Below are 26,092 nucleotides of genomic sequence, written 5' to 3' on the forward strand. Positions count from 1 at the left end.
GACTACTCACGGGAGCCCGCAGCTGCAGGAACGGCAATTCGCAGGTTCCCGGCTGGTAAAAACTCTGTGAAATAATAGTAAACTGATCTTGGCACAGATTTTTTTTCTTTCTCCAAGCACTGGTACTACTGCGCACCCCTCTGGCATCGCATCGCACCCGAGAAGGACTGGTATAGTGAAAAAAGTTTTTTATAATTACAGATTTGTCTGCGAGCCAGATGTGGCCGTCAAAAGCGCCATATATGGCTCGCAAGCGATAGGTTCCCGACCCCTGGTTTAGATGTTTTTATTAAGTCAAATCCAATAGGGTTTCAAAGTATTGGTACAAAAGTTGATATGTTGGTTGCTTTTTTTTAAGCAAAAGAATTGCCTTTATTTATTTTTTTGATAAAATAAATTTTGTTGAATGACAAGTGGAGGATTTTTAATTTCTTAAAACATTTTTTCAAGATTGGAGCCATAAAAGTATCAGAGAATCCAGAGTTACATTTTAAATGTGAGGAAAAACCAAGACCCCGAGCTGGCTTACATCAGCAGCAACTTCATCACTGGCCACAGCATCAGATTGTTTAATCTTTTCTGTTGTTATAAAGTCGAGTTATGGGATCCAGACTTAAACGTTTTTTTTAAATGTCACTAAACTAAGTAACTGAGTATCTTCAACAACTTTGCTGTTAGACTCGTGCAAAAACAGCTGAACTTGAGGGCGCGTTCAGACCGGACACATTTGATTCGCTTTGAGTGAACTAGAGTTTGTTTCCCCTGATGATCCAGATCAACATTTCAGTCTAAATACACCCTGGTCCGACTCCAGGACCGCTCTCCGACCCATCTTTGGGGGTGGTCTCGGTTTGTTTCCAATTGGACTGGGCTTCGGTTCGCTCTGAGATTCCTCAGTCCAAATTCAATCTGTCCTCGGAGCGGAACAACTAAAACGGCCACCATGACCAGTGGTCATGTGATGTAAACACAGTAGGAATGTACCAACCGATGAGGCGTAGACAAATGTAAAATAATGAAAGGCCCCAACTCCTTACTAGTTAGAACGTTTATTTTAACACAGCTGAAAACGCCTCTTACATTCTTTCCCATCTCTCATTACGTGGCATGCGCTTGGCGCTGCTGTGATGTCACCCTAAAAGCTACCTTGAAGTTTCCTTAATAGAACCACAACCATGAAACACAACTCATTAAAATGTGTGATCGGATGAATGCAGGCTCATCAAAACATCCTTTGACGTGACACACATTGCTTCTCACTGTTTTCCAGACAATCTATATGTCATGTAGTTGTAGAGTTAGATAAGTTAATTCTTCTCTGAGTTCTGGTACAACGCCTGTCCGTCCTGGGGGAGGACCCCTCCTTCATGCGGACACCCCTGAGGTTTCTTTGGGTTTTTTTTCGGAATCTGTTTTTTTAAGGAGTTTTTCCTTACAGAGAAGGAGGGTCTAAGGCAGGGATGCCAGTTTAGTGTAGTCTGTTTAGTTAAAGTTTAGTATTCTCCCATTGAATTCTATGCATTTATAATCCTTTTTGATTGCATGTTTACCTTACAATTACTGGTACACAGCCCATTGAGACGACTGTTGTTGTGAATTTGGGCTATACAAATAAAATTGAATTGAATTACCTGTCGTCTGCTCATCACTACAGTTGCTAGCATCCTCTGAGCTAAAGCTCACACGGCACACGGTTACTGTTTACCAGTAACCGCCTTACAGCATGCCTCCCTGTACCAAAGTAAGAAGTAAAAAGTGGTCAAAACTGATGTTCAAAACTAAAATATAAAGTTTAACTGTCCCGAAAAGGATTGTAAAGCGCAGCACGCCCGTCTTTCATTTGTTTTGACTCGCCCTCGTAGTTCCTGGCCAATCACTGAATAGATCTTAAGTCATGTGGTTTTGTGTGTAAGCTTTGGTCCGTAACAGAATGGGTCGCTTGATGCCGGTCTGAATACAGACCAAACGCAAGGATCGGGACTTGATCCGTAAGGATTTTCCAGTCTGAATACACCTTAAAAAAATCTCAATCTTTAATGATAAGCAATCCTTAAGCTTGAAATTGTTTGCAGTGACAAATATTGTTCATCTTTAATAACTTATATTTTGGAATGCACCTACTAAACAACCTTTTAGTAAAATCAGCACTTAAACAGATGCAACAGGAAAACCAACAAACAAACGGAAGTTGTTTTTTTACACCAAAAAATTGAGTTTGTCGTTTCTGCTGACAGTGAACCGGATAAAGGAAGGAGGATGAAATGAGATAAGAGGACGACTGGAGGAGCACAGCCCCTTCACCTCCCCTCTAAAGCATGGCGGGTCTGCAGCTCATCACCCCTGCCACATCACCCATGGGGCCCTTTTTCGGTCTCCCGTGGCAGCAGGAGGCCATCCATGACAACATCTACACACCCAGGAAATATCAGGCAAGGCGGGCGGCGCCGCCGCATGGACCAGCTCTGTGGTGCGAATGCTCGTCATGTGACACCGTTTGCTCTGTGCTTCTTAGGTAGAACTTCTTGAAGCAGCTCTTGAGCACAACACCATCGTCTGCTTGAACACTGGCTCAGGGAAGACTTTTATTGCAGTGCTGCTCACAAAAGAGCTCTCCCATCAAATCCGGGGAAGCTACCAAGAAAATGCCAGAAGGACGGTTTTCCTGGCAAACGCAAGTAGGTGCAGAACATCAGAGGTCTGGAATGTTTGCATGAAAACGTTGACGTGGGTCTGTGTGCTGCAGCCTCGTCTGCGGTCCAGCAAGCAGCTGCAGTCAGGACGCACTCTGACCTCCATGTGGGGGAGTATAGTGACCCGCAGGAGGCCACGACGTGGAGCCGCCAGCGCTGGAGTCGGGAGATCGCAGACAATCAGGTTTTTCTTTTCTGTTCTGTTGGTGAAAACCAGTTGCGAGGGTTCATGTGTCTCCTGATTAGGCCTGCACAATATACCGCAAATTTATCGTTATCGCAATATCCAGCTCTGCAATATGCATATCGCAAAAGACGGCGAATATCGCAATAAATCGCAAACCCAAAATGTGTTAAAACAATCTTCTAGCAGCTTGAAGCATTTAACGGATCAAATAAATCCCTTTATGCTTTGACCAATCAGATGGACGCCTTCCCAGTGTTGACCAATCAGATGGAGGCCTATAATGTTAACCCTGGTCCTGAAGAGCCTTAACCCTGCCTGTTTTCCAGCTCTCCTTAACCAGCTTGCTGTTGATTGGCTGACTCAAGTGATTTCACATCCTGATTGACGGAACACACCGGATTTTGGTTATCATTATCGAGCAGTCTAGGGAGAATTGGAAAACAGACAGGGTTGAGGCTCTTGAGGACCAGGGTTAGCCACCCTGACGTTTGTCCCCCATGTCGATGAGGGTCATTTGGAGTATAATTTTTAAACTGTTGCAATGAAATGGGAATGATGTTTTTGTTTATTTTTCTATTTGTTTATTTACCGCAAATTTATCGTTATCGCAATATTGATCACTAATATCGCATATCGCAAGTTTTCCTCATATCGTGCAGCCCAACTCCTGATCATCACTCTGCTCTTTCTACAGGTGCTGGTCATGACCTGCCATGTCTTCCTGCACGTTCTGACCAATCACATCTTGCCATTGTCTAAAATCAACCTAGTTGTGTTTGATGATTGTCACCTGGCCATCACGGAGCACCCGTACTGCGAGGTCATGAAGGTGAAGCTGCGCTTTCTGAGCCCACATCATCCGACGGCCCCAACTCTTGGGTGACATCTGTGTGTTTGCAGCTGTTTGAGGAGCACACGTGTGGCTCTCGCATCCTCGGCCTCACGGCCTCCATCCTCAACGGGAAGTGCGACCCGTCTGAACTGGAGCAGAAGATCCAGAACCTGGAGAGAATCCTGAAGAGCAGTGCTGAAACGGCCACTGATCTGGTGGTTCTAGACAGGTACAGTTAACTGTCACAGTTCAGCGATTTCATCAAAAACTCAGTTTTAAGGTGATTTTCACTTCGTGTTCCAGGTATGCCTGTCAGCCCAGAGAGGTGGTGCTAGACTGTGGGCCATACATGGATAAAAGCGGCCTGTCGTCCCGTCTGCAGGCGGAGCTGGAAGAAGCTCTCCTCTTCCTCAACGACTGTAACATTTCTGCTTCCAGAGAAGATCGAGACCCCACATTCATATCCAAGCAGGTGAGCGCTTCAATCCAGACTCCCTTGATACAGAAGAGGCTTTTATTCTGATGTCGCAGTTTTGAATATAAGCGGTTTCATGTTTTATTGTGACGTTCTGCTGTAGTTTTCGTTAGCTTCTCAAGCTTTTCTTTTGTTTTCTTTTTTTTTGGGGGGGGTCAAGTAAGCTGAAAAAATAATGTTAGTAAATCCAAATCTGCTGCTGATGAAGTTTAACTTGATTTAGGGTTTAACTTGATTTAGGTTTGTTTTGGTTCAACGTGAAGCCAATACTGTTCTCCACAGATCCTGAGCGACTGCCTGGCGGTGCTGCAGGTTCTGGGCCCCTGGTGTGCAGATAAAGCTGCAGGCATCATGGTCAGAGAGCTGCAGAAATACATCAAGCACGAGCAGGAGGAGCTCAGCCGCAAATTCCTGCTCTTCACAGACACTATCCTACGCAAAGTGCATGCTCTGTGTGAGGAGCATTTCTCCCCCGCCTCCCTGGATCTGAAGTTTGTCACCCCCAAGGTCCTTCGGCTGCTCGAGATCCTCCACGAGTACAAGCCGTTTGAGAGGCAGCAGTTTGAGAGCGTGGAGTGGTACAACAACCGTAACCAGGACAACTACGTGTCCTGGAGCGACTCGGAAGATGAAGATGAAGACGAGGAGGTGGAGGCCAAGGAGAGGCCTGAAACTAACTTTCCCTCACCCTTCACCAACATCCTGTGTGGGATCATCTTTGTGGAGAGACGCTACACCGCTGTGGTCCTCAACCGGTACAGTTTATCACACATTTTACTCCATTAAAACAGGAATTCTGATTTCTTTTAATTTTATTTTTCTTTTAATTTGGGCAGCACCCATACCTCAACACTTGAGGCAGTCGCTTCTCTCGTCAATACGAAGATTCTTTTTACTGTTTCATCTGGGCACATTCCAAATATCTTATCCTAAATATGATTCATCCCAAGTTGATCAAATATGGGTCTATATGATTTTATACAATGGTTTATCGCAGAAGTCGCGTTCTAAAAGTCACAAACTCCTTGGGTAGTCAGTATCTTTTTTTTTCAGTAATCATAGATGCTTTAAGGCTGTAAAACTCCTCACTACACACTTTATGCACCTTTCCTATACAGACATGAATATTTACGAAATTTTCTGTCTGGGTTAAACTAGGCCTGGGCGATTATGGCCTAAAAATAAAATCTCGGATTTTATTTTTTTAAATTCGATTTCCGATTTTTTTTCCCCCTCCTTACTTAAGGAAATCATTAAGTCCAAACGGCAGACAACTTAAAGCAATATTTTGCTTTTATTTAATCAAACGCAAAACAAATGTAACCCCCATTTCTGGGATGAATAATAAATAAATGAACACACTCTTTGACTCAAAGTCCCAGCTGTGTTTTAAGTCACATTTTGTAGTCTAAACTAAAAGGAGACAAACATTCACCTTGAGAGTAGCACCATTTTCTAAAGGATTAACAATACAGCTCATATCTGGGTTCTAAGGTTGTAATTAAATTAATAAACCCCGTTTTCTCCACGTTATAGATGGGTACCATCTCTTTGGCTAAATGCAAAGCGACCGCTTCGGTGATTCTTCTCCACCGTGCCCCTTTCCTACGGGTACCGGGGCTCGGTATTGAACGAGCCCCGGGGCAACATTCTTCAAGGCCGCATTATCCGCTCAACAAAACCTTCATCCATTACCATTTTCACACTTCAGTCACGTCAAAGATCTTTGACCTTCCAACTTAAGTTTTCTAACACTCTTTGATGATAGATAAACAATAATGAAACAATACCACCTCACAAAGTGATTTTAGTGTACTGGGTGACACTTTATCATTGCATCTAAGGTCCTGATGTTGACTATCATGGGTACCCAAACTCAGTGCCTGGTTGGTACCGGTACCAACATATTCGTACTGCCAGTATTGTATAAAAACGTGGAGTTCGTTGTAGAAATGTTTTTTTTTTTCTCCTTTGCTTTACAACTCTAGTCAATCATCTTTTATTTCCAGCTATTGTGGCCGGGTGGGCATGTGAGGGTGGGCGGAGCTGAAGTCAAAATGTCGAAGGCGTTACTTCACAGCAAAAAACTAATTCTACAACCTGATGGAGGTGTACAATGCTTCCTAAAAAGACATGTTGCAATGAGCGGGGAAATCCACGTTTATGCGAAAACGGAGATGCAGCGCTGCAGTTGGAAAGAATTATAGAATTTAATCTTGGGCACATTAAAGCAATTTCCTTCACCCTGTGACGCTGCTTTGTCACACTTTAATGTTTTAGGAAAAAATTGGCATTTTTTATTTTTTTTCATTTTTGAAGCACCTGAACCATTTTAAAAGTACCGGTTTGGCACCTGATTAAAATCACTTCCCTACACATAACTGTTTATTCCCATAAAGGTGCTTTTGGCGTCAGACATTCCTTACTGATTTACATCTTCATTTACAGCCTCATCAAAGAAGCGGGGAAGCAAGACCCCGAGCTGGCTTACATCAGCAGCAACTTCATCACGGGCCACAGCATCGGCAAAAACCAGGCGCGCAACAAGCAGATGGAGGTGGAGTTCAGGAAGCAGGAAGAGGTAAATTTTCCTCTAAAGTATTGATTTAAAAAGCATCATCATTAAATTATAATGAACACTTGACTGTGACATTGTGCAAAAAGAATTTTATGACCTTTTCAGAGCACTATTAGAAGGCATCTTACTTCTATCTAAGGTTCTTAGAAAGTTCCGGGCTCATGAAACCAACCTGCTGATCGCCACCAGCATTGTGGAGGAAGGTGTTGATATTCCAAAGTGCAACCTGGTGGTGCGGTTTGACCTGCCTACAGAATACAGGTCTTACGTACAGTCTAAGGGGCGTGCTCGAGCTCCTGTCTCCAACTACATCATGCTGGCCGACTCCGAGAGGACCCAAGCCTTCCAGGAGGATCTCACCACATACAAGGCCATAGAGAAGGTAGGCGTTTGTCTGAATGGAGCTTGTATCTGAGCAGGAGCAGCAGCCCTGATCTCGTGCTGCTTTGAGCAGATCCTTAGGAACAAATGCTCCAAGTCTGTGGAGGTGGGGGAGTTTGACGGCGAGCAGGTGGTTGACGATGACAACATCCTCCCTCCTTATGTCCTGCGTTCTGAAGATGGAGGCCCTCGGGTCACCGTCAACACAGCCATCGGTCACATCAACAGGTACCTGCCCTGCTTTGATGTGGAGCCCAGAATTAACTTCAACTCAACAAAGCTGAAAGCTTCAAGATGTTTGTCTTTGATACTCAGGTATTGCGCCCGGTTGCCCAGTGACCCGTTCACGCACCTCGCACCCAAATGTAAGACTGTTGAGACGGGGAATGGGCGCTTCCAGTCCACACTTTACCTGCCTATAAACTCACCTCTGCGAGTTCCCATTAAGGTTGGAGTGACTCATTTTGTTATCATGACTAGTTTAGATGTTGTGTTAGTCACCGGATTATCATACATGCCATGTTTTTTCAGGGTCCTACGATGCACTGCGCCAGACTGGCAGAGAAAGCCGTCGCTCTCCTTTGCTGTGAGAAACTCCACAAAATAGGTAAAAGCGGCGTTCCTGGTGTGAACGTGCAAAAACTACCTTTCAACACTTGAGCTCATGCTGTTCTACCCTGTAGGTGAGCTGGATGACCACCTGATGCCTGTTGGGAAGGAGACGGTGAAATACGAGGAAGAGCTGGACCTCCACGATGAAGAGGAGACCAGTGTTCCAGGACGGCCCGGCTCCACTAAAAGGAGACAGTGCTACCCTAAAGCTGTATGTTTAGACGACGAAAGTGGTCTAAACCCTTTTTTTGGTTTGTTTTTACAACCCATCTCACTGCCTTGGACCTCCGTCCTCCTCAGATACCAGAGTGTCTGCGAGACAGCTACGCCGTGCCCGAGCAGACCTACTACCTGTATGTAATTGGGATGGTCCTCACCACACCCCTTCCCGATGAGCTAAACTTCCGTAGAAGGAAGCTCTACCCTCCGGAGGACACCACCCGGACCTTCGGCATCCTCACCGCCAAACCTATACCCCGAGTGAGTCTCATCTGCGAAGCTGTCACTGTTTCACGAGTTTCCTCATTCAGGTAAAGACTGAAAATGTTGAAATTCTTTTCCAGATTCCCCACTTTCCGGTGTACACTCGCTCCGGCGAGGTGACCATCTCCATTGAGCTGCAGAAGTCGGGCTTCACGCTCAGTGCCGCTCAGCTGGACCTCATCACCCGCCTGCACCAGTACATCTTCTCCCACATCCTCCGCCTGGAGAAACCTGCACTGGAGTTTAAGCCCACTGTGGCTGACTCGGCTTACTGCGTTCTACCTCTGAATGTTGGTAAGTTCAACACTCTATCTTCTAGAGGTGGTCATCCATCTCCTGTCTTCATTCTATCCTATTTTTGACTTGAATAGTTGGGGACTCCAACACACTAGATATGGACTTTAAGTTCATGGAGGACATTGAGAAGTCTGAGGCTCGCACTGGCATTCCTACCACTAAGTACACCAAGCAGAACCCGTTCACATTCAAGCTGGAGGACTACCAGGACGCTGTCATCATTCCGAGGTCTGAGTATCACTGCTCCTTCAGTGAAACTCTTGAATGTCTCTGGACTGAGATGCTAACTCACTGTCGTGGCTTTTTTTTTTTCTCCATAGATATCGTAACTTTGACCAGCCTCATCGTTTCTACGTCGCTGACGTGTACACATACCTGACGCCACTCAGCAAGTTTCCTTCACCAGAATACGAGACCTTCGCTGAGTATTACAAAACCAAGTACAACCTGGACCTGTCAAATCTGAACCAGCCTCTCCTGGATGTAGACCACACCTCCTCCAGGTCAGCTGCATTCTGGGCCACATGGTGCCTTCAGGAACTTGCACGAGATGTGGTCTTTGACGAAAATAAAGGTCATCAGAACAGAAGCGCCTGGTGAAAGATTGGTGATCATGCAGCAGGGATCAGTTTAGTCCAGTTGTTCCAATTTATCTCTGAGTTTCGTCAGTTTGGAGGATCTTATTGTGCACTAAAAAGTTTTATTTACAACGGTGGTTCCCAACCCCACAGACCGGGGACCGATTATTTTTCTGTTTTATTTATTGATGTTTCTGAAGGAAGTTTTATTTTGAAAAATCAGTGCATTCACCGCACCACATCAGAATCATTCTTGACGCATGCTAAGTCTTGTGTTCAAAATACATCCACTACGTCTTTAAAGCAGCTGTGCTGACTGCTAAGTCAAAACCCCCAAGGTAACCAATTTCATAAAAAACCAAAGGTATTCAGAAAGTTTTATTTTGGCAGAAAAGAGCCAGAGAGGAAACCAGAGCCTTTGACTTCAAAGCAAAAAGAATTCAGCATTTTCAATCTTGCAGTCTATACTCAAAATGTGGATTTATTGTGACAGTTATTCCCACAGACCATAAAAATAATGCATAATATTCAACAACCAGGTGTCTATTGGTGCTGTTAAAGCTGCTTAAATGCTGGATCTATTTTTATAGTTTGAAAATTCCAGTTTTCCAAGATGAAGCTGAAATTGGCATCCTTTTTTTTGTCTTTAACTTCCACTATCAGAATCAGAATCCTTTATTTTCATTGTACATGGGGATGCAAATGAGTGGTGAAGAGAGAATAAAATAAAATAAAAATACTGTAACTCACATCTCTAATCAGAAAATGTACAATATGTACAGAAACAATTAAATATTAAATACGTATGAACAAAATAGAATGGAATGAGTTGAGTTGCCATGAGTGCAGCATAATAAATATTGTGTGTTATTGCACACATGCGTAGCAGTCAGTAATTTAGTGTTTGTCAAAAGTCGGAGTGGGGTGTAGTTGGTAGAAGTATGTGTGTTCCGTATAGTGATTGCCTGTGGAAAAAAGCTGTTCCTTAGTCTGTTTGTCCTGGTTCTGATGGACCTGCACCTCCTTCCAGAGGACAGCAGTTCAAACAGGGGGAAAGCAGGATGGGTGGAGTCGGTGGTGATGCTCGTCACTCTGCTGAGGCAGCGTGACTGGTAGAAATCCTTCAGTGAGGGGAGAGGGCAGCCGATGATCCTCTGGATGATCCTCTATTTCACATTTGTTACTACCCAAAATCTGATGGATAAATGAAGTTGAAACCAACTGCAGATACATTACAGTGGATGAGGATAAATGTATCCGTCATACATGCCCTCGTATAGACCAGTTCGTGAAAATATTGTCTGGCAGTAAACTAGTCTGTGGCCTGGAAAAGGTTGGGGACCACGGAAGTACAACACCAAAGTGAAGCTAATGAGCCCTCAGATCACGTATTGTCACCATATTTTACCCCTAAAATCAGAGAGATCGGTACATATCTCATACATGAGAGAGCCATGAAAATACTCCACTTTGATACAACATCCTAACCTTCTGAGGACGACATCTTGGTTCAGAATAAAAGCGTTTTGCACACTTTTCTGGGGAATTGGCTCTATGTTTTGCGCTCTTGTGAGGTGCAACAACTGTTCAGGATTTTAAAATATTCACATTACTAAGATAGCTTGTTGCTCTCGCCAAAATGGGGGTGTCATCATTTGAAAACACCGCAAATACTACATCTGCAAGTTTAAAACTCTTCAGAATAAAATGTTGTTAAAGCTGAAGGCAATAGTGTGTTGTGTCATGTGACTAGTTAGGAGTGTGGAGAGAAAGTGTAAAAGCTGGTTGTTTTATAATGTTTTTTTTCAAACGTAAATGACAGTTTATAGTAAATGGTTTTGTCATAAAAAGCTTTACTTTAAAGCAGCGTCTCATCCTCTCAGACTGAACTTGTTGACTCCCCGGCACCTGAACCAGAAGGGCAAAGCTTTGCCTCTGAGCAGCGCAGAGAAGAGGAAAGCCAAGTGGGAGAGTCTGCAGAACAAGCAGGTAACGTTCCTGCTGGATTTTTACATTTTTTTGGGGGGTAAAAATAGATTCTGAGGAGCCTGCTGGTTACTCTTTGTTCCTCAGATCCTTGTTCCGGAGCTGTGTGCCATCCACCCCATCCCCGCCTCCCTGTGGAGGAAAGCGGTGTGTCTGCCCAGCATCCTGTACCGCCTCCACTGTCTGCTGACTGCTGAGGAGCTGAGAGCCCAGACTGCCTGTGAGGCAGGAGTGGGGATACAGACCCTCCCCCCTGACTTCAGGTAGCTGCTGCATGCGTTCCATGTTTGACTTTACAGGTCGCAGTGAGATTTCTGCACTCAGGCCTTTTGCGGTTTTTGTGTCAGATATCCAAACTTGGACTTCGGGTGGAAAAGATCCATTGACAACAAAGCTTACAGTTCTTGCTCCGAGTCCTGCAGCGAGGACGGCGTCTGTGTGCATCAGGAGGCTGGAAGCTCAGAACCTGCCCTCTCAGCGCATCCCAGCCGCTCCCTTTCCCCCCAGCCGGAGCCACATTTGGCCCCTGCTCCCAAAAATGGCTCCTGTGTTCTTAATCTAACTAATGGCACCGCTGAGAGTGGCCCCCAAGACGAGCACCTTCACCAACCTGACAGCTGCCAATGCCAGCTAAGCTCCAGCAGCTCTGGGCTGCAGAGCGCTGAATCCGAACAAGTGTCTACCTCAGCTCCTGCGCGGGCTCCTTCCAGCTCCATTTCTCCACAGCCCAGCAGTGAATGTATGCCTGCAAGGACCTCGCACCATACACCTGAAACTACCTCAGGCTGCGAGCTTTCGGCCACAGCTCCCAGAAGCCCTACAGCACCTTCATCGGACTCAACCAACGAGCACCAGCAGGGCTCCACCGTGGGAGACTCCCCCAAGAACCTGGGGCCCAACCCAGGTCTCATACTGCAGGCCCTGACTCTGTCCAATGCCAGTGACGGCTTCAACCTGGAGCGGCTGGAGATGCTGGGAGATTCGTTTCTGAAGCATGCCATCACCACATACCTGTTCTGCACCTATCCTGACGCCCATGAAGGACGGCTCAGCTACATGAGGAGCAAGAAGGTGAGCGGCACAATTCCTGCTCAGAGCTTTCCCAATGAGCTTTCTGTGTTTTCCTACAATCACAAAGTCCAAGCTATGTCAGGATGTTTTACTTTTGCCAACAAAAACCTCACTGAAGCTGCCCTGATTCCCAACCTGACCTCCAGGTGAGCAACTGTAACCTGTACCGTCTGGGCAAGAAGAAAGGGCTGCCAAGCAGGATGGTGGTGTCCATTTTTGACCCCCCTGTTAACTGGCTGCCCCCTGGATATGTGGTCAACCAGGACAAGAGCAGCACTGACAAAGTGGACTCAGAGGTTGGTGCTGTTGATTTTCTACTTCCTGCAGGTTTGGGAAGCGTTTCGTATTTCTCCTTCTTCGTGCAGTTGTGATGCTGTAGGTCCAGTAGAGGGCAGGCTTCCCCCTTTTTTGATGTCTTTGCTCCTAAAGCAAATAGGCTGTGATCATAATCTCTGGAAAATTCTGTTCTAGAAGAGAAGCTTCCTGTTTATTTCAAAATAAAAATAAAAACTTGGGAGGATAAATCTATAATTATAGAGGAAACGGTTAATCTGAAATAATAAAATTTTAAAAATGAGTTTTTTTTTGTCTGTATCAGAAAAAGATCAGGTTGAACCTTTGAGAATCAGTTTTATTAATGTTGTTTATTTACCTCCCAAAATACAAATAAACAAGTTAGTGATTCATCACACCATCAGTTCAGTGTTTAATTTGTCAGAAAAAGCAAGAAAAATGTTTGGCTATTGCACCATCAAGAAAAAGAACTTTATAACCAGCAAATTCATACGGAATAAACAGGAAACAGTGACCACGTTTAACTACACTAATGGAGGTCCATTAGATTCACTGTCGTCTTTTTCCTTCCTATATTTAAGTCCAAAGAGGAGCTTCTGACCAATGGGAGGACTGGGAATGACTTTGATGACGATGACGATGAGGATGACACCGCCGAGGAGCTGGACGAGTTGATGCTGAAAGAAGAGCCAAAAGATGAAGTGAACATGGAGGATGACCTGGAGTACTACAAGGAGCACATCCGCTTTATTGATAACATGCTGCTGGGATCGGGCGCCTTCGGTAAGAAGATCTCTCTGAGCAGCTTCCCCCATTCGCTCAGCCCGGCCTCGGGCTCCTGCTTGGAATCCTCGTATGACTGGAAGGTTCCCAAAAAGCCCTCCCATCCAGCCCAGTTCCCTAGCGATCCTGCGCCCACCGGGATGTCGGCAGAGGAGTTTGACTACAGCTCCTGGGACGCCATGTGCTACCTGGACCCCAGCAAGGCTGGGGAGGAGGACGATTTTGTGGTGGGTTTCTGGAACCCGTCTGAAGAAAACTGTGGCACCGAGCTTGGCAAGCAGTCCATCTCCTATGACCTGCATACGGAGCAGTGCATCGCTGATAAAAGCATCGCAGACTGTGTAGAAGCTCTGCTGGGATGCTACCTGACCAGCTGTGGAGAGAGGGCCGCTCAGATGTTCCTCTGCTCCCTTGGCCTCAAGGTCAGTCAGCATCCCAACACTGCGTGAAATCGTTTGTCCTACATTTTCTCTAAAATCTCTGTCAGTTGAAGATCTAGCGTGTTTGGACTTCCCGTAAAACGTGTTTTGTGTTTCTGTCGACTGCAGGTGTTGCCGTCTGAGCCTGGGACAAGCAGGGCATCCAAAGCCCCAAGCAGCAGGACGTCGGCTGCAGACCTGAGCTACGGCTGGCTGAAGATCCCACCCCGCTGCATGCTGGCCCACCCAGACGCAGAGCGGACGCTTCAGCATCTCATCTCCGGCTTTGAAAACTTCGAAAAGAAGATCAACTACTCCTTCCAGAATAAGGCCTACCTGCTGCAAGCCTTCACCCATGCTTCCTACCATTACAACACCATCACAGGTCAGTTCACACGTCAGACGTCCAGGAGTGGACGGAGACCTCCAACTACATCCAGAGCATCTAATGACCCCCCACCCCCACCCCCAAGGCTTTTTGAAAGACTTTGGTAAACTCACTCCAGATATGAGAAAGCTTGAAGGTTACATTAAAGAGCTTGGGTTTAAAATGCTGATTTCTCAAATTCAATCAGTCTGAACTTTAAACAATTTGAAATCTACACATGAATTTTATGGATTGGTATATCAGTTTTTATTTTTTTAAATCAGAAAATAAATCTTTTCTGTTTATTGTAAGAATTAAAAATTAAAATTTGTAACAGTGGAATAATTGGGTTTTACTAACAAAAGTTCCTTATTTGTTTAGTTTAAATTTTGACATAATTAAAAATAAATTTCAACTAAAAAAACTTTGTTAAAGAAAAGAAATGGGGAAGAAAATCTGTCCACATCTTAAGTCATAAATCAACTTGGAAACGTATCCCTATAAAACCTAAACTTATAAAACTATAAAACAAATAAAATTGATTCCATGTTTTTGACAGTGATTTTCAACCATCCTAAGAGACACACCCGAGTATCGTCTGCATAGAAGATGTCGGAAAACACAAAAGGATAAAAAGGAAAAGACAGAATACTGCTGCTGCATTCATTAAGTCAAGGAGAGACAAAAAAAGTCCAGAAATATGAACAGCTGTTTGATCTTTAGAAGGAAGACAAAAACAAAAGATTGAAGGGTTTACGCCCTTCATGTTGAAAACAATTATTTTATCGTTGAAATGAAAAACATGACAATGTTTATTAGACATTACTTTGAGTCAGTTTTTTAAACCATTAATTTTTTCTATATTATGAAGTAAAATGTTATTTTCTTTGTTAAACCAACAAAAAAATAGTAAAATTAAAAATTTTAGTTTAATGTTTGCCTATTAATAAAAATAGGTATATTGTCAACTTGTATATATTTTAATCATAACGGCCCCAAAATCCTACAGGGCAGCTTAATAACCCATAAAATCTACATAAAACTACATATTTCTGTTTCCTTTCTCAGTAAGAAAATTCATTAAATAAATGTTTGTCATTTTAATCAAACACGTTTTTCAAAGTTAAAGCTCTTGAATTGTTCAAATTTGATACCATTTTACTTGAAACCTTTTCACACCCTTGTATATCAATTCTTCTTGTGATTCTAATCTAGACCTCTGATTGGTTCTTCTGTAACAACGCCTTGGTTTGACGGACTGGACTCATAATCATTTGCTTGTCTTCTCCATCAGATTGTTACCAGCGGTTGGAGTTTCTAGGTGATGCAATTCTAGACTACCTCATAACAAAGCACCTTTACGAAGACCCGCGCCAGCACTCGCCCGGCGTGCTGACGGACCTGCGCTCGGCGCTAGTCAACAACACCATCTTCGCCTCTCTGGCCGTTAAATACGATTACCACAAATATTTCAAGGCGATCTCGCCAGAGCTGTTCCACGTCATCGACGACTTTGTGCAGTTCCAGCTGGAGAAGAACGAGATGCAGGGCATGGACTCCGAGGTGAGTCCTGTTTTTTTGGGGGGGACGGGGGGGGGGCAAATCCTGCAGGCAGAAACCCAATCTTGCTGCGCTGCAATGTTTTCCTGTTTCATAATAGAATTTCAAAAAAGATTGGCCAGAGGAAGAAGGCCGTCGGCCTCCATCAACCTGTTTCATATTCGGGGGATTTTAGGACTGAGCAGAAACACATTTGGACCTAATTTGCCTGGAAATGACTATCTTGGCACCAGATCTGCACTCGATCTGCTGGAGAAGTATATGAATGCCTCAGAGACCCCGGACACAAACATTCAGCAAACAAGCAGCTGAAAAAAATCAGGAAGTGAAGCGTTGTTCTGTGGTCACCACAGAGGTGAACGGCGAGCCACAGCTGTGAATGAAACACTGCAACACCGACTGCGACGAGTCGGTTGGTGTTTGTTCCACCTGCTGCCACTTTTACCAACAGAACATCAATGTTTTGGATAAAAAATATATTACCACGCTGCAGGAAAATGTCCATAAAATGTGATCGTTCTTGCATAAATGGAGACCGTGACCTCGACAAAGATATGTGAGGTTAAACGGTAAATATTAGTTTCAGTTTTCTTGGGACTGGAAAAAAAACGTAGCTTGTCTGAATCTATTTTACGGAACAATCTTTGGAGATGACGAGTGAGATACAAGCTGGGAAACGTTCAGTCCAAGTTTGATAACGAAACCATGAAAATTGAATGTTGTAGAGTTCCTCCTGAGCATGCCTCCTGCAGGATCTCCAGCAAAGGTCACTCTGGAGTCTCCCAGAAGACCCTCAGGTTGCTGGGGGCTCATTGCTTGGAACAGAAACGCAGCGAGTCCCGAACCCCTAAACTGGCTCATAAATCTGGGTTGAACAGAAGAGCCAGCCTGAGAGGTTTGAGGCTGTTTTTGTTGAGCTGTTGTTGCTGCCAAATGAGAAAACAAGTGAAACGGGAGAAGCTTGTGAAAGGGTTCCCAAACATCCCACAAGACGCTGGATTCCCAGCAAACCAAATAATCCTTTTTATAGGTCCCAGTTTACAAGATTTCATTGAGTCTTTGATGCGTCTGCCTCCAAGATCTTTCTTCACAAACTGAACTTGTAGCAGAAAAATCATAAAATTATCGAAGCTCAACAGTCAGATTCTTGTTTTTTTATGGTTCAGAGCTGGATGTACTGAACCTTTGTGGTTTATTTAGACAAAATTGGTGTGGTTGGTGTCAATGTATTCAATTTTTACCTGTTGAGGAATAAGAAGTCACAAAATCTCAGTTGAGTGAAATCAATGAATACCTGTCGCCCCAAAAACCAATCAAACACATCCCAAAGTGCTCCCACTGACTGTAAATGAGGACCATAGAAGTGTTGATCAGCTGTTTGTACATTATGACCCGACTCCTTCAGGCTTCTCCTGTTCAGGCCTTCAATAAAGAAACGATCACGCCGCTCAGCGATGCCTCTGTTTGTTCTCCCAGCTACGGCGCTCTGAAGAAGACGAGGAGAAGGAAGAGGACATTGAGGTCCCAAAAGCCATGGGAGACATCTTCGAGTCTCTGGCTGGAGCTATCTACATGGACAGCGGGATGTCTCTGGAGACCGTGTGGCAAGTTTACTACCCAATGATGAGGCCCCTGATCGGTGAGGAAGACCAGAGCTGCCTTTCTTCATCACTGTTGTTGGAGATTTCATTCATCTTTACATGTCAAATTTCTCCTTCAGAGAAGTTCTCTGCTAACGTGCCGCGATCTCCGGTCAGAGAACTGCTGGAGATGGAGCCGGAAACCGCCAAGTTCAGGTGTGACAGCATCCTATTTATCAGCTGATTTAGGACTTTAGTGCTGCTTTCTGCCACTGTGGGCATCTGCAGATAACTATTAACTAGCCTTTTTGTGTCAATTCATCTTCAACTAAAACGTCTTTAATTATGTTCAAAAGAAGCCGTGGTGTTTCTGTGGAGTCTCTCAAACCTTTAAAGAATAACTCCGATGAAAATTGTATTTTGTATTATTTGTTTGGTGTTTTTAAACATCCTCTGGTGGCATTTTCTGATGGAGGACATCTGAGAGGTAAATTTCTATTGAATTCCTGCCACTCTACAGACACTATGTCCTACAAAGTGACACCGATTTTTAGATTTTGGCTAAAGCGGGCATCATCATAGTTTTAAGACTACAGGAAATGCTTCAAAATAGATCTAAAGAGGAGCAGTCTTTAATAGGGGTGTGCCGAAATATCGATATGGCGATATATCGCGATATTTAGTCCCGCGATTGATTATCGATACGTCTTCATCAAGCGGTAGAAGAGCGGCTACTTGATGCTAAAAAGCCTGTGGTTCTCCAGAAAAACATGAACATTTAAACATTCATCGCATGCAGCTTTTCCCCAAACGTGTTTTTCACAAAGATGTTTACTTTTGGATGCACTTTAAGTTCATGTAATTTATCCCTGGTCATTTATTTTGAAAGCAGTTTATGTCTTAAATAACTTAAAGGAAAGTTCCTAGCTACTTGATTAAATTAAATGAGAATTACATTTCTGTTTACACCACATTTGCACTAAATGGTGTCATTTATTTTTAACAAAGACACCATAATTTGTTAACAGAATTGATATCTGATTCACAGCTATTTTTTTAAATTAAGCAACGGATATGGGTTTGTTTTTCAAAAATTTATACCAATGTGCCTGGCAGCTACTTGATTTATTCATTTTTTATCCCTTTTACAGCAATTTTGTACTAAATAATGGCTGCTGTTCATGTTCCCTATCGTTTAAACCAAATTTTACAGATATTTCCAAATGAAAATTGTCATTGTTTGTCAAAGACAGAGTATTACTGATTTCAGCAATGTTAACAGAAAAGTCTGTTATTTATTACACCAAATAGGACACAAGTTGATCATTATCATGGTGTTAAAAAAATAAATGGGTTAATATTTTCCAAAAAACTGTTTTTCAAATTTTTCTTTCTTAAAGTTTGATATATCGTGAGTTGTTAGAGACGAGATATATAGATTATCACAATATCGCCTTATCGTGATAGTATCGTTATGAGGTACCCAGTGATTCCCAGCCCCGTAGTTTTGGTTCTTATGTTTTTCAATTGCGAAAACAGAATCTTAAAATAAAAAGATCCATGTTTAGAGAAAAAGTGTCTTATTTTCTATCTTGCAAGCTAAACAAGTTTTTTTAATAGGAAGATAATATTAGTACAAAAAAATTGGATTTTCCTTTTCTTTAAATAAGAATTGTTGCTCATTTGAAGAAACTTGTTCAGATTTTAAGATTTTTTTTAACCTATTTTTCATTGTGCCTGTTTTGCAGTGTATGTTTAGGGGCAAAAGATGTCTGATATATATTTTAAATAAAGTTTTCACATGTAAAAAATAAAGTTGACTAGCTTGATGTGAACGCCTGTGTTTTCCTGTTTGCAGCCCCGCAGAGCGGACGTACGACGGGAAGGTGCGGGTGACTGTGGAGGTGGTCGGGAAGGGCAAGTTCAAGGGAGTCGGCCGCAGCTACCGGATCGCCAAGTCTGCGGCGGCACGGCGAGCGCTGCGCAGTCTCAAGGCCAATCAACCTCAGGTCCAAAACAATTGAGCTCTGGGTTGAGCTCCCAACATTAGCACCTAAGCTATTGACACTAACGGAGGAAGAGTGGCGACCCAACTCAGCACGGCACACGGCGAGTCTGTGTTCCGCAGGGGGGGCGATGAGGCGTTCAGGGATCCCTGTGGAAACGGGCGGACTGATCTCGCATCACTTCACCTTCTTCTTCTTTTATGTTTGCGCAGACACAATCTTTCCTTTCTGCTTTGAGTGCGCTTAGCGAGCAGCTCAGCTGCTCCGCTTGAGGCGCCGCTCCTGCTTGTAGCGTAGTGTTAGGCTGTACATAGATGAACCGCGCCGCGCCATTGTGCCAGTCGGTGTGACGAAACCACGCCAGCAGGCGGCTGCTGGGGCCTCGCCAGCAGACGGCGCCCTCCCTCATTTTGCACTCATTCCAAGACAGTCCGTTCTCTCGAGACACATGATCACGTCAATGCCAAAACCATAAACGTAGCAGAGTAAATAAATATATATGAAAGTATGAAGTGCGCAGATGGATAAAATGGACCTTGGGCACCGAGGCCCTCAATCATGACCTGCGATAGGAATCTCGACATTCCCAGTTACTGTAATTTGAAGTGGAAGCGCAGGTGGTTGCATGTTGCTGTAGCTTGTGCTCAAACAAGGACGTCTTCTGGAGTCTGCGAGCGTTTGTGGCATTATTTTTCTGGTCCGGCGTGTCGGGTAGACACGTTTCCAATCGTTTCCGCGCCGCGGCGTTCCAACCAAAGTCATCATCACTTTGCTCAGAGGCTGAAGTCACTTCCCGAGGATACCAGCTTCTTCTCTGTGTTCTCATGAGTGTTGCCTCTCGCTGAATGTCGTCGGTGCGCCCTCTGTTCACTTGAATACCTCAGTTAATTGCATGCATTTCTCTCATCTTTGTTTTTTTTTGGTGCTATGTTTTGTTTTTTGTATTAAGCTTGAACTTCTCATCCTTTTGCACTGTAACTATGATACCTCTTTATTTGTCATTTGTTTGGTTTTTCCTGTCGCTGTAGAGGAGAACCGCCATGCAACTCCTAACCCCCGCCCAACCTGACGAGGACACTTGATGCTTATGGGGAGGGGGGCAGGATTAGGATTTGATAGGAGCGAAAGGATCGTCTAAAGCTCCTCCCCCTTTTTGTTGGTCCGCGTGGCGTCTACCTCAAACATGTTCAGTATTCAGCGTAGGCGTCTGGATCTGGGTGCCTTCGTGGGAGAAGTTTGGGATTCCTCGCTGCGGTTTGTTCAGGCGACTTGTTTCTGACGTTTCCACCTTGACTGGATTTTCGTCGCTGCTGCAGTTCGGGCAGAACAGCGCCTCTTAGAGCTCAACGGTGGTAATGCGACTGCCTCTTTTCTCTTTCACTTTGTAGAAACAGTTGATCGCCTTTAAATGGAAGAGCTAATGCAAAGCAGCTCCACCCACACACAAACAGGCTCCGCCTACCTTTAAGTAGTAAAGACTGCAATCTATTTTGGTAGACTTAATGTGTTTTTCTCGTTAAATAAATGTTAAATATTGAATTTGGGAAAGACTCAAGTTTAAATTTGTCTTCAAAAACGTTTGCATTTCTTATTCTACAAATTAGTTGTAATGCAAGTTTTTTAAACTTATAAGACTCCTAATAAAATGTAATTTCTGATGAACACATTTAAATTTTACTAATTAGATAAAATTATGCAGACAGATTCACAGTGGAGATATACTGACATGTTCCAGTGGAAACCTAAAGGATGAATAGCAGCTGTCGCTGATGACATTAGTGTTCATGACGGGTCTTTTGCGTTAAAATATATATTCATCGTGGCTAAACTGTAATTAGATATTTAATCTTGAGTTTTTTTTTTTTTTTAAAGCATTTTAAAAATTGTTATACCGATTCTATTTAGAAAAAAAATGTAGAAGCATTTAAAAAGGTACACTGTTGGTATTTTAGAAATAAAAATATTTATCTCCTTTTAAAATATTGAAAATGAAAGATAAGCTTAAAGAAGCAAAGTTTTTATTAGGGAAACGTCAAAATAAGATCTGAAAATACTTTAAAAGACTTCTTTTGCGAAAATTAATTTGATCTTCATCATTAAAATTTTACTAACTAAGATGTTGGAGCGTACAAGTCTTATGAAAGCTTTAATGGAAATCTCGTCTGAAGCATAGACTTTAAAAACAATGGACAGCTCAACCGCTCCCCTCTCCTGTTCCCAAATAGGAAGTACCCGGTTTTAAGAAGCCAAAATCCCATAGACCTCTATTTTATTTCTATTTTATTTGTCAGAATGACCATTTTTCGCTCTGATACCTTCTACTTAACATCTTTCTAATCCAAATTTTTTGAGATATTTTGTCTTTATTACAAGTTATTTAAGTTAACTCACCAATCAGATGGAGCGACGGCAGGCTGGCGACCTGTCCTTGCTCAGTATTCGGGACGCGCTCTGGCAGCTCCGCCCCCAGCGGGTTGAGAAAATGGATGCAAACGCTCTACCTGTGCACAGTTGTTGGTCACCTGACTCATTTAATTTGCAAAAAGTGTTTCCATTGCAGTTACTCCTTAAAAACCGCCTCCTCCAAGCGAAAAAACCAACTTTTTTCAGTAAATGCGATTTGTTTTTTTCGAAGAGGCGAATTTATTTTCACAAATCCAAGTTTTGATATTTCATAGTTAATGGAAACGCAGCGTTCAAGAGGTAGAGGCGTGGAAAGAGGTGGGGTCTCACTACAAGCTCACTCCTGTTTGGCGACGGTCGTTGCCATAGATACGATGACTCAGAGCGACTTAGACCAATCACTGTCCACATGGCGGCGCCCGTATCAGGAAGCAATAGTGAGGGGAATTGGAGTGATTTTTGCGAGGCATTTTCTAAGGGTGATGTCAAACCTCAATTCGTCTATTGTTCTTACAGTCTATGGGTCTGAAGATGTTAAAAAAAAACACATACTAAGAACATATTAAAGCGTTGTAGGATAGACACTGGTTCGCTAAATTACAAAATTGAAAAATACCTTTAGACGTCCAGACTGGAACATCAGGTCGCCTGTGATCTATAAAGTTGAACTCGTAGCTGTAGGCATCTTTTCATAAAATCAGAACGCGGCCGACCGTGAAATGTTTCCAGGATTTGTTACGGCTACAGCTCTGCCAGGCTGCACAGGTAAAGAAGGTGAAGCCACAGGAAAGGCCACGCCCACTGCGCCTCACCCCGGGCAGGTTTCCTTCCATATAGGCTGGGCCGACTTCCTCGTGTAGTCTGCTTTGTCTTTTTGTACATGTAGCACAAGAAAGCGTTGCAGTCGGGCGCCGTTCTCAGACTCGTGACACGGGCGCTCGCTGACTGTTACAGAAGGGGGAGGGGCTTATCTGAAGAAACACACTGTAATAACAGAATCTGTCACATGACCGGCGCCAGTGGGTTAAATCGAAGTCTGAAGCCTCATCAGAACCCCATCCCAAATGGACAGATCCATGTTATCCAGGAATCTTGAAGGAAAAATCCACTCCAATGCAGTTCTGTTCATCATGATGATTCAAACATGCAGTCAGAGAAAGGACCTAAGAGCACACTCTGAAATGCTGCGACTAGCACATACTAATGTACCTTCCATGGCTCAATGGATTTGAATCTGCATCTTTGCGTCAAGCGTCTGAAACCACACTTCCAGTCAGCAGAAACATCCGACTGTGTTTTTCTGCACTTTACTGCTGGAGTTTCCCTCAGGCGGAGGCGTCCGACTTTAACATTTCTGATACCATTACTGTGACCTGGTGGTTCATGCATCCAAAAAGACATTCGTCTGAGTTCAACTCCTTGGCTTTCAGCATCAAAACCACCACACAGTACCCGCTTTATATCAACAGGTGGCGCCATTTCACCCTTAACTTTCCTCATCAGCTCCAGCAGCTGCTACAATAATTTCTTCTTTTACTCTAAAGTAAACGCATCGACTCCTTCGTTATCTCATCTCGCAATCAAAATGCTTTCATAAAATATAATGTAGACATAAAATTCTGCAATTCAGGAAGACATTTGTAAATGTTCGCAGATGACTATCAGTTCATCAAACTGCAGCTTTTCTTCTCCGCCGGAGGAGAAGACGGGTCTTTAGGATCATTTTTTATTTGGATCCAAACTTGATGGTTCTGTTTCCTCCAATATGAAGCCTTCGACTGATTTAGAAATAAGCCGTCAAAACAAAAGGTCCCAGCTTGTTTAAACGTTATAAAAATGTCAGCATGAATTTGATAGTTCATCTGCCGGAGTTGTATTTGGGTGGATTTTTCCGTGCTGGGCTGATCAGAGTGGGAGCAGTGGGAACCGATGGAACGCTGCAGAGTGATGCTCCGTGGATCAAGTGCTGAACTCTGGTCAGCGCGGGGAACTTTGGGTCGCCACAACCTGTAAGAACGATGGAGCAGCAGCTGAACTCCTCCACCTCACTGTAAATTGCTGCAGTGGTTTGCAGTCTGCACCTTATGGATCACCAATACCTTTATTATTATTATTTTTTTGTGTGTGTGTGTTTGTTTTCTTGAAACTTTGTGTTTCTAATTGTAGCTCAGTATCTGAATAAAGTGATAGTCTGGTCCATTTCATGTGCTTTTGTGGGATTGATCCAGGATGTTGAGCGAGTTTCATCCTGTCGGCAGCATCAGAATAGTTCAAAGTGGCAGTTTTGTTTTGTAATCAACACGTTCATTAAAAACCTGCTTTTCAGTTTGCAGAAACCATTTGCAAGTTTTTGTTTCTCTTCATCAAAGCGAAGGTTTCGAACCAACGTGCGTTTGTGCCATGCCCACCTTTTTACCAAAACTCATGACGTACTGATTTGTTCTGCCTAAAAAAGTCATTTTTTTTGTCCATCGGGTTGAACACATGTGAGTTAATTAACTGATTTTTATCTGGCAGGCTGATGCGCCATAAAAAAAAAAAAACGTTTTGTTAAGTTTGAATATATTTAAAGGATCTAACAGGACGTCTGCTGTGACACCTTCCTAAAGTTCCAGAACAGTAAATACTTAATAGTCAAACTAAAACAAAAAAATCATTTAGACTTTTTTGATTTTTATTTATTTTTTATATTAGAAGTTACAATTTTGAAGTTTTGAGTTTTTTTTTTTTTTTGGTAGTTTTCCCACTTGAGACTTTTCACTGGTCTGAATCCTTTGTCAGCGATTATAGAGCCACTTCATCTCCTTTTGAGATTTTTAAAAGTTTTTGTATTTTTCATCTGTCATAGCTTTGGTGTGCATTCTTTTAGGGGTGTGGCCTATAATCCTTAAACATCCCCCATAATAAAATGATTGACAGGTTATTTGGGACTTTTTTTGTTTAATACTGGAAAGTGTTTCTCCATCTGTGTCTGAACAGAATAAATGCATGAATGAACATCCTGCAGTCGTTGACCTCGTGAACATGCTCTTCATCAAAGTGCACCACGGCTTCCCGTCATCTCTGAGGCTCGTCAGCAGCACCCCGTGTTATTGGCTGGGAGCGAGCGGCGTGCACACTGTACGCCACGGCAGCTTTATGACCCCCCCCGAGGAGCAGCCTGCAGGCCTGCCTGGAGCAGGTCCTCCTGGATCGGTTTTCACTGGAGCCACTTTGCTCCCAGCCAAAGTGGGACTGAACCTGCTGGTGGGGAAGCTGGTCACAGCAAAAACTGATGCCTGGCGTCGCGTTTACCTGCAGGAAGTGCAAATCCCAGGTCAGCGCTTTTCATCCAGATGAGCTCGGCAGGCGTGGAGTTGGTACAGCTTCGCTGCTGGACAGTTTTAATGCAACAAACCTGTGTATTAGTTTGGAAAAGATATCAAATGAAAACGTCCTGACAAATATTTCACCTCGGTAGTTTTTCAAATGAACGGAAATTTATTTTTTCCAACAACGTCCTCAGGTTTCTGTTGGAAAACGGACCCAACTTTTTTGACGATGGATGGTTTCAAACAACTTTCCCAGTTTTAAATAAAAAGTTCACCAAAATATAAAGAATAACTATGCAAAAAGCCTTTGGATTTCCTGTTTGGAAAGTTTTTTTCTTAATAAATACAGTTCTTTAATATGACATTTAAATGATCCCATTTCTAAAATGTATTTTCTGAAGTTTATTTTAATATTCCTCATTTTAAACCATGCCAAAGAAAAATAAGATTTTAACACAAATGTTAAAAATGGAGTGAAAAGGATTTTAATCCTACAGCAGATTTCTACTTTACAATATCAACGCTTCTTGTAATCAATCCACAGTAAATCTGTGACTTAATTTGTTTAAAATAAAATGCTGGTGATTTTGGTATTTTATAATTTAAGAGAAAATATTTGCTCTTTTTAAGGGAATTTTTAGGCTGTTTTTTTTTTTTTTTTGCTAAAACAAAAGGATGAAACAAGCATCAAATCTCACAAAAAGAATAAAATGTTTGATTTATTTAGTGTGAATATATTTTGTAATGCACAATTTTTTAAGCCGTGGTCAATATTGAGTCCAGCTGCTTCTCTTCAAGCAAATATTTGATATTTATATGAAGATTGTCAAATTTTGTTTTGGCTTTTTTACATTACATGTCTGTTTATTCATTTAGTGTTTATTGCATTTATCTTTTTTAAGTGCTTTTTAAAGATGCTTAAATACTACATTAGTTCTAAAATGTATAATGAAGCCGCTTTTGCATCAATCTGAATTTTTAAACTGCTGTTTAGTCTCTCAAAATAAAGGTGAGGGTAATATATATTTGAAAATACTAGAGGCTTTTAAAACTATTTAGCTTTAAGTACCTTCTTTTTTTATTGCCTTACATATTCTTTTGGACATTTAGAATGTCCTCTTTTTTTTACATTCTAACATTTTCTCTCACTTGAACATTTCCTGATAGGATATTTTGGTTGTCTGAATTCTTAGCTGCAT

The 26,092-nt window shown here is 42.9% G+C and overlaps 1 protein-coding gene across 2 annotated transcripts in view; it reads left to right on the forward strand.

The window, feature by feature from the left end:
• dicer1 (dicer 1, ribonuclease type III) overlaps window positions 1–23,918 on the forward strand; it is a 34,108-nt gene extending 10,190 nt beyond the window's left edge. For both annotated transcript variants that reach the window (XM_011490150.4, XM_011490149.4), the window contains exons 2-28: window positions 2,235–2,429; window positions 2,513–2,675; window positions 2,744–2,874; window positions 3,572–3,706; window positions 3,778–3,938; window positions 4,013–4,181; window positions 4,467–4,939; window positions 6,633–6,765; window positions 6,902–7,144; window positions 7,217–7,371; window positions 7,459–7,591; window positions 7,675–7,750; window positions 7,827–7,966; window positions 8,056–8,235; window positions 8,319–8,532; window positions 8,610–8,763; window positions 8,856–9,038; window positions 10,997–11,102; window positions 11,187–11,362; window positions 11,447–12,170; window positions 12,317–12,466; window positions 13,046–13,669; window positions 13,796–14,051; window positions 15,328–15,596; window positions 17,070–17,232; window positions 17,314–17,389; window positions 19,032–23,918. In XM_011490150.4, the coding sequence (XP_011488452.1) occupies window positions 2,316–2,429; window positions 2,513–2,675; window positions 2,744–2,874; window positions 3,572–3,706; window positions 3,778–3,938; window positions 4,013–4,181; window positions 4,467–4,939; window positions 6,633–6,765; window positions 6,902–7,144; window positions 7,217–7,371; window positions 7,459–7,591; window positions 7,675–7,750; window positions 7,827–7,966; window positions 8,056–8,235; window positions 8,319–8,532; window positions 8,610–8,763; window positions 8,856–9,038; window positions 10,997–11,102; window positions 11,187–11,362; window positions 11,447–12,170; window positions 12,317–12,466; window positions 13,046–13,669; window positions 13,796–14,051; window positions 15,328–15,596; window positions 17,070–17,232; window positions 17,314–17,389; window positions 19,032–19,197 (5,667 nt within the window). In that variant the 5' untranslated portion in view covers window positions 2,235–2,315 and the 3' untranslated portion in view covers window positions 19,198–23,918. The remainder of the gene's footprint in view (window positions 1–2,234; window positions 2,430–2,512; window positions 2,676–2,743; window positions 2,875–3,571; window positions 3,707–3,777; window positions 3,939–4,012; window positions 4,182–4,466; window positions 4,940–6,632; window positions 6,766–6,901; window positions 7,145–7,216; window positions 7,372–7,458; window positions 7,592–7,674; window positions 7,751–7,826; window positions 7,967–8,055; window positions 8,236–8,318; window positions 8,533–8,609; window positions 8,764–8,855; window positions 9,039–10,996; window positions 11,103–11,186; window positions 11,363–11,446; window positions 12,171–12,316; window positions 12,467–13,045; window positions 13,670–13,795; window positions 14,052–15,327; window positions 15,597–17,069; window positions 17,233–17,313; window positions 17,390–19,031) is intronic.
• The last annotated feature ends 2,174 nt before the right edge of the window (window positions 23,919–26,092 follow it).

Source organism: Oryzias latipes, chromosome 22 (genome assembly GCF_053564925.1).
Source record: "Oryzias latipes strain Hd-rR chromosome 22, Olatipes_Hd-rR_3.1".
NCBI lineage: Eukaryota > Metazoa > Chordata > Actinopteri > Beloniformes > Adrianichthyidae > Oryzias > Oryzias latipes.